The 14,005-nt window shown below is 37.9% G+C and overlaps 1 protein-coding gene across 9 annotated transcripts in view; it reads left to right on the top strand.

Annotated features, from left to right (window-relative positions):
- The window catches only part of arhgap23a (Rho GTPase activating protein 23a), a 62,969-nt gene that overhangs the window by 19,183 nt on the left and 29,781 nt on the right, over window positions 1–14,005 (top strand). For 5 of the 9 annotated variants that reach the window (XM_065267536.2, XM_065267471.2, XM_065267238.2 and 2 more), the window contains exon 1: window positions 8,481–9,237. The exons of 2 other annotated variants lie outside the window; for them this stretch is intronic. In XM_065267536.2, the coding sequence (XP_065123608.1) occupies window positions 8,980–9,237 (258 nt within the window). In that variant the 5' untranslated portion in view covers window positions 8,481–8,979. Of the gene's footprint in view, window positions 1–8,474; window positions 9,238–14,005 lie in introns of those variants that run through there. 2 more of the 9 variants (XM_073814016.1, XM_065267311.2) reach the window with 2 other exon arrangements.

The raw sequence follows: 14,005 nt of genomic DNA, 5'->3' as shown, positions 1-14,005 counted from the left end.
AAAAACAGAACCAGCAGACCTATACAAACAGTGGAGAAAGATAGGAGAGGACTGAAAGAAAGAAAACGAGGGAGGGAATGAAATGTGTATTCAGAGATTTCAGCTGACAGATAACCAAATATGGCATTGACTCAAAGAAGATCAAGTGATGTAGAGAAAGCGCTAAATGGATGAATGCAGGAGGCACGAGGTTTGGTGGAATGTTAGACTTATAAACAAGGTATCCAAAAAAAAGAAAAACAAGATTGTGGAGGAGAGCTTATAGTATGGAGATGACTGAAACCATATTACCTGATGTTAGCTCAGATGAGAGCCTAACTGATATGCGTTTTTATTATTTATTTTTTATTTTTGGGCCATACAGATTTTAGGGAATAAAAAAATTATATATCGGCTAATATTCTTTAGGTGTATATTATAATACAGTACACATATACTACAGTATATTATACTACAGTACTGTACATAGAATACACCATGGTTTCTATTCTATGTATTATATATATATATATATATATATATATATATATATATATATATATATATATATATATATATATATATACACACACACGTTTTGCAATGATCACACACAAAATTTATGTGACAAAGATATGTAATATAGGCAGGGTGTTTAACAATTTAACAATAAACTTTATTATTCAAAAAGATTCTGATATCAGTGCACTAAACAGTTGACTTATTATAAATAAAATACAATTATAAATAAAATACAAAATAAAAATAACTTGAATCATTGGCAGTTTTGACGAGAATAACGTTATATTTGACTTGGAAAATATACCTTCATAAACGTTCATATTGGTTGCATATCTGCTGTTTATGCACCGATACTGATATATCTGCGACATTCTCATATCGGCCGATAAAATCGTCAAAACGATTCGTCAAATGTCTACATCTCTGTGTTATCGGAAGTTAGAATGTGATGCTAATGATGTCTTTTAATGTAGTGTGAAACCTAAGCAAGTTTACCTTAGTTTTTATTCAGGGTTTCTTTTATTAAAAAGTTTCTTTTCTCTGTCTGATGTTGCTCTTTTAGGGCTTTTTTGCATGTGAGAAAAAGTAACAACACTACTTTGTGAATGTGTGTAAATATGGTTGGTCATGTGTTCATAAAGCTTTTTGATCCAGGGATCAAAACAAGATGTTTTTGGATTTTTGCTGTGCTGTTTAAAAACAAAAGTTTGGAAAATCACTGTGTCTTCCTAAAATTAACGGACATGCATAAAACGTTGAATTCAGAAGATCAAAGATAAATTACTTTTTTATGAAACCTTTAGTCATATACAGTATGAGAAAGAATTTAAGAAAACTAAGAGATGAAGTTCAATCTAACTCAAATTCTTCCGAGATGGCGAGGGAGAGAGGAACAGGAAGTGCTGCCCACATCTGTGATCAACATTTGCGTGACTCCTTAGTCAGCTGGGTCTGTTAACATGGATCTCACATGGCAGCAAGAAAAGGCCGGAGGGACAATTCACCTATCCAAGCAAGCACCCACACAAACAAACGCACAGACTGGATCTCTGCACAGTCATTAAAACAAACCGGAAAGAGCCTGCAGATAAGCTGATACCAAAAAGCATCATGTATCACAACATGTTTACTTGTGTGTGAAAGTGTGTCAAGTTTAGGACAGGAAACTCTTAATTATCTGTAGATAAGTTGTTTGTTTGTGTGTGAGTTCCAGGGCTGTCTGGTATGGTTTTGTTGTGGTCGATTATCATTGAATGCCATCATTTAAATGGTTTTGGAGGAAACTTCTAGAATATTCTTAAGGAACTTGGTTTAAGTTTAGTACTAAAAACTTTTAGATTTCTAGAAAAAGGCAATACTGAGGCTCCACCTCAAACCTACCCCTAAACCCAACGTTACTGGGACGAAAACAGATCGTACAAAAAGGTATGAATAACATTATGCCTATATTAGCCACCTTATGAATTGCCATAAGTTTGTGTCGTCTCATCTCCTTTCTCATCTCTCATCTTTTCTCCTTCTCTCGTTATTTATTGTATTCTGTGATCCTCATTACTTTTATCCCTGTGGAGGGTTTAAGTTTCAGCCGCCAGGGTCCACATACAGTTATACAGATGTGAACACGCAGAGAAAAAAAGGAAAGAAACACGTCATTCTTGTAGCCCAACATTATAATTTACATCTGTTAATTACATAGAGGCTGAGTGAAGTGAAGGGGCCCAGCAGACGCTGAGAGTCAGCCCTGTGAGGGGGGTGCCGGGGCCCCTTTTGACCACAACATGCCCCCTCTTTCTGAAACTCTCCAGCAGTCGGGCAGAAATCATAGTAGGAGTGTGATGGAGAGCAGGACATGAAGAAGTGGAAAAGTAAAGGAGAAAAACTTAGGGCGATGAAGCAGAGGAAAAGCTGGGGTTAATATTGCCAGATGTGATTTTTTTTGGCGGGGGGGGGGGTTAACCCATTAATGTCAAAATCTTTCACGTGGACACAATCTTTTGAGCACACTTGTATATCAAAGTGGTGTTTTTGTAGTCTTAACATAAAAGAACCAACTTCCCCCAATAGGCACATAAGTTGGTTTTTGGTTGCTTAAATATCTAGTTTGAGTTGGTTAGTTGTTGCTCGGTGCCCTGTAACTGTATGGATTGTGGAAACATTGATGCTTGCCAGAAGGCATGGTTGCCATGGTGATGGGGTGTGGTTGTTAAGGCAGCTGTACTGATGTGGAATTTAGCAATGCAGAAGAAAACCACACACACTAAACACACCATTCACAGACATTTCATGCTCAGAATGATGCTGCGTGTGTTTATAGAGCAGTACAGTTTCACAATTGACTTAAAAGGGGACAGTGTTGTTGTTGAATGTCTTTAGGTATCTTAACACTCTTCCCAAGCATCATTCTTGTATTCATGAATCAGGGCTCAGCATTGCTTGGCCTTGATTGATCTTATTTGGTTCACCATCTCTCCTCCTATGCAAAATTGCACGTGTTTGCGTATGCATGTATGCATGCACGTGTTTTACCCTGCACATCTGCTCTGTGTTCAATATCTGCTCTTAATCTCTCTGGTCTTCATGTAGAACAGGTGCAAAAGCCCACAAGACCCGTCTGACCTCTCTTGCACATAACTCGCATCTCATCACACAAGCAGCTGTGTAGTGACTGGACACGTATATCATACAGCTTGACAAAATGTATATTATTCATCAAAACATCTTGATGGGTTAACATTGATTATCAAATTTACAATTTGTGTAATATATGTATATGTTTAGATAAAAGATTATCCTCTTTTGACCCTGCACCCAAAGGAGGATAAGCTTTTATCTGTTTCTAAACATGCTTTGGGCTGCAAATGCATTTATTGGGTTTGTGCTACAGTTCTGCCATCTGTTGGACAAATACATCACTACAAACCATTTTGTTCACAGTCATTGTCTGATGTGACATAAAATGGTTTAAATAATTGGTTATATTTAAACAACTAAGTGTTTTTATGTACCAATACACACAAGCGCATACACACACACACAAACAAATTCTCAGTAAAGGTAGATTAAAGTCAGTCTAGACCAGGGGTTCTCAAAGTCCGGACTCCGGTCCGGATCCGGACCCGACGGGAACTTGATCCGGACCCGTGTCCACTTTATATTACAAGTGCATTAATTTCTATGTGATTGATTAAATGTGTGCATTTGCTACTTTACAAATGCATATTAAACTTGTAAACCATTCGTTTAGTTTTTTATTCTTTTTAGATTTAAGAGTATTCCTGGTCCGAAAATAAAACGAGTTATTTGAAAATGTCCTGTGTGACGCTGTAGCCATCACACCCAGATATTAGGGACTTTAAGCAACAGCCTCTGGTGGAAAGGCAACGGCATTATGGCGTTGTATTGCGCATGCGCGAATTTAACTGCTACTTTGCGACGTTCAACTGTAACGGACGGTCTACTACGGGAGAACAGCTGATTTGCCGTAGTCGCTACAACGTGAGAGATTATGTAAATAAATATTATGTTTTATAGCATATGACATTGTAATTGCATCAGTTTATGATTGTACCACAAGTCTTTTATATAATATGTGTTCAAATGTTTTAAATTTAAGCTAATTTTAAAGATTTTTAAGTATTCAACATTTTCAGTATTGCTTAAATCTAGGTTTTTAGACTTATTTACATCATACAATAGTAAAAACTCTTCTTCTGACAAAAGATTGTCATTTAATGCCAAAAGCAATCCTTCTCTTGCTTTTTTACATGACATATTTTTGTATCTTAATAAATGAATTAATACCGCGTTGCGCTGTCCTGTTTACGGTTGCTTAGTGATTTTTACGTTCTTGGCTACGGCGGTCTGACAGCTTACTTCCGGTCGCCGTAGCCGTTCCATTCCCAGCTGTTGCTTAAAGTCCTTATTATGCACAGCTACTTCATGTACTACGGCTTTTGATCAGCAAGTCCTTATCAATCTGAAATCACTGTTGGTTTGAGTCGTTTAAAACATGCGTTTGAAAAAGCAACACTCGTCAAACATTATCTTTATACATATTCTTTATTATCATGAAAATACCTGAAAAGGTTTGAAGAACAGCAATATAAATATATCCTTCCTGGAGCTACGTGTGTCTGGTTCTTCGTCTGCAGCGCATATTGAGTTTCTGCACGAGAGCGCCCCCTGGCTTTTGGATGTAGCGGCATCAGCCAATTTATAGGTGCACCCCTAATTTTGCTCAGTGTCTCTGAATACCAACAACACTTTTTTTGCCATGGTTTATGCATCTGATGGAGAACAAACAGTGCCATTTCTCTCAGTAGGTTGCCTTGTATCTTGCACCTGGTTACCTTTGGCATATTTCTTGTGTTTATGTTTAAAAAAATTACTTTAAATGCAAAATACACTTATGTTTTTCCCAAACTATTTGTGTTGATTTGTTATATAAAGAAATTATTTACATAAAGTTTTTCCGGACCTAGGAAAATTATGAGAATTCAGATTTGGACCTTCGAATGTAAACTTTGAGAACCCCTGGTCTAGACTGTGTTGTGTTATTTAATGCGCCTGGGAACAAATAGTGTTGCCAGATCTTTATAATCTTGTGTGTGTTTGTCGATTCGTCTGCAGTTTTTCTCTTGTGTTTCGTGTGACCAGCAGGGGACAGGCTATAGCTTTCTTTTCATAAATTGATTTCGCAACTGTAGCTAAGACAGACGTTTATATCTGTTTCATCAGCATTCCTTGATGAATGAATCAGGCGTGTTTTGTGTGTAAGGATGAGGGAGATTTGCTCATATCACAGCATGCGCTGCTCACGTAGCTTTCAGAGCTCAAGGGTATTTATTTAAACATATAAGGGCTCTGTAGAGATGTTTGTCTTTCTCAAAGAAGCGCTGGAGGGGAAAACTGTATTGCTAAAATGTTCCTAAGCTCAGAAGATCTCATTGTATTTATTTACCGATGTTTCTAAACTATTAACCTGTTATAATCTATTAGAAGTCTATAAAAACTTTAGCAATGAGAAATTCAAGTATTTGACTCTTAATGGTAGACATTAGTATCTTGGTAACATGTGAAGGCTGGGATATTTGCCAAAAGATGTACAAGGCTATGGGAAGTCTTCTTGATGTTCATTTAATTACTACAGGTAAAATATTTGTCATTCAATTCCCCCGGGCCTTTATTGCCTGTGAAGTCAGGCTTTGATTGTTTTCCAAATAAAGCTTTGCACGTGTCCTTTTAATTGCATAATGCAATTGTAATTATGCTTTCATTATGTTATTAGAAGACAAACAAAACATTAAAGAGATTTTGTGCGTCTGTGTGTTTAAATACAGGGTATGATTCAAGTAATACAGTACTTATGCCTAGATTAGTGTAGCTTCAATGTGCTGTGATAGCTTTTATGTGTTTTGTAGTGTGTGCATCCTTCCTGATACTTTGTGTGTTGTGTGTTTTGTATTTGGCTGCGTGTTTCGTGCTGGGACACGTCTAACTGTTGGCAGGTGAAACCAGTCTGTCCTCATTTGTAACGGATTTCAGGTGTGTGTTTGGTGAAGTTGAATAAGGAGGATTTATCTCACCTACGGTGAGCTGCGTGCCACACACACTAGACACACGTCTGTTTGGTGAGATTTTCAACGTGTGTGTGTTAGAGCAAATATTTGGTGTCTGACCTGATGTATTACACATATTACTGTACATGTCAGCTTTTTCGTGTCTGAAAGTCTCATGTTAGGTTGGTGTGTGCACAAAAAAATTAAGTTGGGCTTTATGCAAGGTATGCAGTGTTATGAATATTGTAAGACTGTTGTTGGTGGTTATTAATAGGGGATTTTGTTTTGTTTACAGTAGGGTTCAGTGATACTTGTGCTTATTTGTGTTTATTTCAGACCCTGCATCCACTGGAATGGACAGCACATGTTTATTATTTAAAGAAAATAAAAATGCTGATCAACCGATCAAAATAAGGCACACCTGAAAAATCAGGTCTGAAGTGGTTAAATGAGGGTGTCAGTTGTATTGTTATTGTCACTTCATTCATACTGAGCATGTGTTTGTTTAGTATTCAAAAGCAGATACGTTGTGTCCTAGTAAGGGTTTCCAAAAGCTCAAATGCATTTTAGTTAATCATGATTAAAATACTGGTTTTCAATTTGCTGAAAGTAAAGGGATAGTTCACCCAAAAATGAAAATTATGTAATCATTTACTCTCCCTCAAACCTGTATAAAATATCTTCATTCTGCTGAACACAAAGAAAGATATTTTAAAGAGTGTTTGTAACAAAGCAGATCTGGGGCACCATTGACTTCCATAGTAGGACAAAAAATACAATGAAAGCGAATGGTGCCCCTTATCAAACATTCTTCAAACTATCTACAGTGTTCCCATGGGTCCTTGAAATCCTTAAAAGTTTGTGAATCTGGGAGACAAAATCAAAGCCCTGGGAAGTTTTTGAAAATATACTTACATAGATACAGGTCATTGAAAGTTCTTGAATCTATTTTATGCAAAAAAATTCCCTGTGTAGTGTAGGATAATATCATAAAAGTCTAGACTTTTTAAGCACACGTGCTAAACTGTTCCCTTTAAATGCTTATATCTTCTGTATTTGAATGTTGATTCATACCAAAATGCTTTTTCGCATAGTTGTGTTTGACACATGAAAACGTCTCGGTTCCCTAAGAAGGGAATGAGACGCTGCGTCTCTCTTGCCATACTTCCTGTGACCCTGTAACGCCGTCTGTGGCAGTATTTCAGATAGCGATATACTTCCTGGCTCTTGCGTCACCCTGTCTTTGTCGTTAAGCCTTACCATTGGTTGAATTTGATGACACATTCAGACGCACTTACCCCTGGAGGTGTCCCTAAAGTTTCATCACAGTGACGCAGCGTGAGTTCCCTCAGAAGGCAACTGTAACAATGTATCTTAAAAGGTAACACAACAGCCAAGTCCAAATATATAGGAAATATCTACTTTGATTCAACCGGTTATCCAACATTTGTTTTGTTAAATGAAAGAGTCTGTATATTTGCGTTTGATGTTTTTTTAGTAGCATCTGTTTCAATCTTTTCGTCTGGCCGCAGAGAGCAGCTGCAGCGAGGTGTCTGCCACTGGTGTTTCTGTCTGCCAGTCTGTTTTTGTTGATGTTGTCATTTTTGGTTTTCTATTTTCTCTCAGTCTTTGTTATTTTTTTTCTCTCAGTGACTCTTTCTCCATGTGTTTGGGTAGTTTAAATGGGAATGCTTTTTCGTTCAATTTACTGTGTCTTTGTGGCAGAAAGGAATTATTTGTATTTGCTAGCAGAGCTGGTGTGTTTGTTAGCGCAGCCGTTATTTTTTTCTTTCTCTGAGGGCACTTTTAGAGAGCGGGTGGTGGGGGTGTGTGAGGGGTGTTTGCATTGCTCAGTTTCACACAACAGACTGATGGGCTCTCAGGGGGTTTTAGCAGAGCTTTAACATGTTGGACTAACGTGGACTTTGGACACAGCTTTTAGTCAACGTCCTGTCTGATATCTGAAGAATTTGTTTCTTTTCATGTCTTTTCACTTATGGAACAAAGGATCTGTAATGAAAAGGTGGTTGGAAATGGAAGATTAGATAATATTGAAATCTGAGAACTCCAAAAACAAGAACTTATATGGAGTAGACAACGATGAGGGCTGATAGGAAAAACATGTAGAGATGACAGTGATAAAGAAAGTGCCGGAGGAGTGCAGGCGTCCAGAAGATAACAAAGCCGAAAGGAAAATTGAGATTTGAGCGTATGCAAGTGAGATAGAGAGGACGAGATACAAACAGGCAAGAAGGAAAAGATGAATGAGAGAGAGAGACGGCAAGCTAGAGAAAAGCAAGGGGGCCGGCTCTATCATTGTGACACAGAGAGCTGGAGGTTACAGTCAGTCCAGAAAGAGGGAGAGAGAGAGAGAGAGAGAGAGAGAGAGAGAGAGAGAGAGAGAGAGAGAGAGGGGTGAATGATTTAGAAAGTGAAAAAGGTTAAAAGAAAATGAGTGAAGCACAGCACAAGGACAAGACTGTGTTTTAAAAAACTCGGATTGAATTCATTTTCCATCCACTACCCGGCTTCCCTGGATCTTGCCAGCACTGCCACGTGCTCACCACTGTCTACCAGACAAGAATTTGGCATCCTGCAATCGCCCTCATCTGTGGATATGCCACTGCGTTAGTAACACAACATTTCAGCTTGTGTATGTGTCTGTGTGTGTCAGCAAAGGAGGTGCAGAGTTTGGAACTTATCAGTTTAACTCTGGAATGCTTTAAGAAAGTCGCCGGCATGGATTAAGGAAATATGTGGAGATTCGGGCATGTCCCACATCTGGAGTTTTATCTCTCTTTTGGAGAGAACGGACACTTCTCGACTCATAGCTTTTAATTTTGTTTCCTTTTTGGAGGTCTAAATGAGTCTTTCATGATTTTATACTTGTGGAACTTTGCCTGCACACTTCTGTGCGTTTATGTGTGATGTGATGTCAGCGGCTCAGGTGCCACTGGCGATGCCCGCTGTGTGCCCAAGTGTAGGGGGTAAGGAATGGTGTTTTCAGGATGCGGTGGGGGTGGACTGCAGCTCTCCCGAACCTCGCTGTATCTGGGTGGCTGTTTTGCACGGAGAAACACCACAAACAAACATTTCGGACCTACAGACCGACACTTCTGAGAGCACAAATGGTATCAGGGTTGGCAGAGCTCGGCTGAAACCCTCACCGACCAACAGGGTAAGATGTTTTTGTGTGCGTGTGTTGTATCACTTTTATCACTTTTGAAAAGTGTCGAAAAGGTTGCATTTGTCAGAATTGCTGAAAATGGATGCAAATTAATTTCTAGAATTATTCAGAAATGTATTTTCATCAGTGTGCATCCAGTGTGTACCCCTTTATTTCCAAAAGCATAAATATACTGAGCCAAATGTCTTTTAAGACACACAAGGATTTTTCTTTATCATCTTGATTCCACGTTAATTATGTAAATGTTATCTACTCTTTATCTACCCTATAGGGTTTTTGAAAGCTGTCATTTACATCTTACAGACTTTTAACCACAGACATAGTGGTAAAGGGCTGCATATACTAATTAGAAAGTAAAGGCTCCAGATAAGGGATTCATGGGTAGCTTTGTATGAATGTTTGTGTCTGTTTGTGTGTGTTAAACTTAGTTGTTGATGTGGTTTTGTTTCATGCACATGAATAATAGGATATAATAAGGGCATGTTTGTTTGTTTGTTTGTGTCTTCCAGTTGTTCTGTCATATGTGCAAATACTTCATAAAATATTTCTTGGATCTTGCAGAATATCTTGAAATGCAGGATGGAAAAAATTAAATTTTTCCTTGGACGTACACATAGTCAGCAGCTGTCAGCCAGACATGCGTACATATGTATACACAAGGCACTTAACCAAACCAAAGTCAAACCGCTTTGAAATATGCATGGTGGGTAATGGGTATGACCCATCAATTGGATTAGCTACTCCAAATACACCCAAACTGTACCATGTTTGAAAATCTTTTTTCAAAGACGAAACCTTTTATTAATTATCATAACAATGATATGTCTCATTCTGCTTTTCTGGTCTGCTAATAAAGGCAAGCAAGGCGGTATGTTTTAATGTTTTCGACCCTGTTGTATTTGTCGTTTTTTTACTGTCTAGAATTTAACTGATTTAATGCTTTGTATTCCTAGTTTAGTCTCAAGCACAGATTGTTTCTCTTGGGTTTTTCGACTGAAACATAAGGTTGCCAGGTGGTCTCCTTGTTAAAACACACGTGTTGAAGGTTTACTGTATGCCATCACTGCACTGGGACCAGCATTGTGGTTCCTGCTGTGATGTGTTTAATCTTTGAAATATTAAATAAACATCAAGTGAGTTTTCGGTCATTCAGGGACATCACTGGATCAACCTGGGCCCTAGGTAATGGGATGTTCAGTTCAGATATTTAACAACTAACCCCCCCTCCCAAAAAACCCATTGGGTCAAAAATTGGGTTATTCCGGAAAATGTTTATATTTGACCCAACAATGGGTTAAAGCAACCCAGCATTTTGGGTTTAAACAACCCAGCATAGGTTAATTTGCAACCCAAAATGCTAGGCTCTACCCCTTTTGACCCAACGCTGGGTTAAAAATAACCTAGTATGTATTGAAGTACAGAGCAAAATGAAGTATCATATTGTCTTACAGGAAACACAAGACTGGTGAAATGTATATGAATGCTTGCTTAAGTTGCTTAAGAGTCTGCAAACATGAAGACACAGCCTTTTGGATCAAAATTTGGTTTAAGATCCTTTCCTGATCTCTCTGCTCAAAAGACAAAAATACTTATAAATAAATAAACAAATGAACTATTCTATATTATGATCATATATCATCTTCATTACCATGCCGGATACAAGTTTATCCATTCATGTTCCCGTTTCTTTGTGATTCCTGGACTCAAAGGTGGAAAACCCTGTTTAACAGCGCGCCAGCGGATCTAAAATAGCTGACAGACGGGTTTCGCACATATACACCTCCTCTCAGTCATCTGTTTTGTGTATGTGTTGCAGTCATAGAGCAGGGTGTCGAGGATTAAACACTCAACATTAATTACACTCAACTTTTCCGCCATAATTACCCATTCATCTGTTGGGAGCGTATTGTTTCTGGCCACGCTGTGCTTGTGTAAGCATAGCCTGCCAAGATAAAAGACTGGATACATACTGAAACCTAATGACACGTGGTACGTTGAGGATATTTTGCACTACACAGTGGAATTACTGTCAATTAGAGCAAGAATGTGTCGGGTCTGTGTTAACCCATCATCACGAGGTCATAAACGATGACGTAACCCAGAGGTCGTGAAAGGGTGCATTTCCAGTTCAGAATACTAACTATTTTACCAGATGATACAGTATTTACATTTATTTATCTGAGGCTTGTTACCGAAGCGACTTAGAAAGGAAGAAAAGTTGTGGCTATATACCAGGAATTTCTTAACATTAAAGAGCTCTGGAGATCTCATTGACGTCAAAGAAATGACTTGTTGTTTTTATCAATTAAGAAATAAGTGATGGAGAAACATACAGTACAAGACAGTACACAAGGCTTATTGCTTAAAATGAATGGACCTTTCTGAACCATAGCGGAAGACCAGTCCATGACTCCATATATGTGTGTGTGTGTGTTTTGTGTACAGTTGTATGCAAGTGGTTTTGGGGGTAATAACAGGGTTTGGTATTCCCATACCGAGAGGAACCTTGTGGTCGAAACTTGCGTGTTGGAGCCTGTCGGAGCCACTCTCTCTCTCTATGTCCTTCTGCCTATCTTTCTCTGTCTCTCTCTTTAAGGCTAGTTTTTGCATGTCTGTCTGAACATGTCCTGGCTTAACAGTAACCCTTATGGAATTCACACATGCCCCAGTACTGTCATTCTTTCATTCTGTTATTTCCACGCCTTTATTGTGTCTTTCACTTGTATTTGTCTATCTAATCCGATCAGCAGGCCCACACAAAATTTGCTCACACAAAACTGTGCAGAAGCTCAGCAGATCTCTAAAGAATTGTAATAGCCGGCATTCACAAAGCTCCCATTTCTAGTGTTTTTTTTTTTTTCATTTTTCAATATTTGATTAAAAATGTTTTGAAAATGATTGATTTTAGCTGTTGGTTGTGACATTTTTGGACTGCAGTACTGTCAGCGGCATTTAACAAATCCATTCCACAGTATTTCCAAGTTTTCCTCCCAAATCAAGCTAAGATCAGAGGCATTATGCACCTGTTATTTTCTTAAAAGGTTACAGGTTGGAGTCGTGGCTTACTTGGTGCCTAAGGCAAGATAAACCAAAGAAAGCATTTCTTCTTTTACTTAAAGTTTTTAAAGACGCTTTGCCTTTTTGTCAATGTGATGAGAGGACAGGAAAGTACAGGATCAGCAAAGGACTTCGTGCCAGGATTCACACTCGGGTCATCAGAAGTGCATCTGCACTATATTTCAGAGCACTGCCACTACACCATCAGATCTGACAGAAAGTGTTTTTTCTGTGTTTTTAAGAACTCACAGTCCAGTGGTATAGTTTCCAATCCTCTGACATAATAAAGAATTTATTAAAAATGTATATAAAAGCGGTTAGTTAATCCAAAAATGAAAATTATGTCATTAATGACTCACCCTCATCTCGTTCCAGACCTGTAAGACCTCCGTTCATCTTTGGAAACACTGTTTAAGAACACAGTTTTAAATTTAGTCCGAGAGCTTTCTGACCCTCCATTGAAAATCTATGTACGGTATACTGTCCGTGTCCAGAAAGGTAATAAAAACATCATCAAAGTAGTCCATGTGACATCAGTGGGTCAGTTAGAATTTGTTCAAGCATCGAAAATACATTTCGGTCCAAAATTATGACTTTATTTAGCATTGTCTACTCTACCGGGACTGTTGCGAATCCGCGTGCACGACACTGTACGTCAACAGCGTCCTTGCAGTGTCATGCACCCAGATTTAAATAAAGTAGTGCTGGGCAAAGATTAATCGCGATTAATCGCATACAAAATAAAAGTTATTTTTTGCATAATATATGTGCGTGTACTGTGTCTAATTATTATGTATATTTAACCACACACACATTCATATATTCATTTCAGAATTGTTTTATTTATATATCGATTTTTTACATTTATATTTAATATAGAATATATAAAAATATAAATAAATATATATAAACATGTAAATGTTTCTTAAATACATACATGAATGTGTGTGTCTTTATTTATACATAATAATTACACACAGCACACACTCATATATTATTCCTAAAATCACTTTTATTTTGTATGCGATTAATCGCGATTAATCTTTGCCCAGCACTAAAATAAAGTCATAATATTTGGACCAAAATGTATTGTCGATGGTTCAACACATTCTAACTGACCCACTGATGTCACATGGACTACTTTGATGATGTTTTTATTACCTTTCTGGTCATGGACAGTATACCGTACATACATTTTCAATGGAGGGTCAGAAAGCTCTCAGACTAAATCTAAAACATCTTAAACTGTGTGCCGAAGATGAATTACGAGGGTGTGTCATTAATAACATGATTTTCATTTTTGGATGAACCAACCTTTTAAAGACCTAATTATACCCAGAATAGTAAAGATGTAAATAATTTAGGCATTTTTTAAATCCATTTGTCTCCCAAATTAGGTAAAATATTACAGTGAGATCATGCAGGACCTTCTTTCTCTCTCTCTCTTTTGTCTCTCTCATACTTTCTCTCTTTTCTTTCTGTCTTTCGTCTGAGAGAGTTCAGATGTGAGCACAGAAATGAAAACAGCAGTATAGACAGAAATAGAGTGAGAAGGAGAGGGGGGGTGAGCCTGCGGTTGGTGTCAGGCCTGTTGGATTATAGAGTAGGAGTTCTGCTGAGTGCCGAGAGATGTTGGGAGTTACGGGAGGTGAAGAGAACAGAACTTAGAAATGGATGACTGCTATTCTATAAAATGCATTTG

This window comes from Paramisgurnus dabryanus, chromosome 3, assembly GCF_030506205.2.
Source record: "Paramisgurnus dabryanus chromosome 3, PD_genome_1.1, whole genome shotgun sequence".
In the NCBI taxonomy this organism is placed as follows: domain Eukaryota; kingdom Metazoa; phylum Chordata; class Actinopteri; order Cypriniformes; family Cobitidae; genus Paramisgurnus; species Paramisgurnus dabryanus.
Note: the sequence above shows the minus strand (reverse complement) of the source record. Positions and strands in the feature narration are given on the sequence as shown.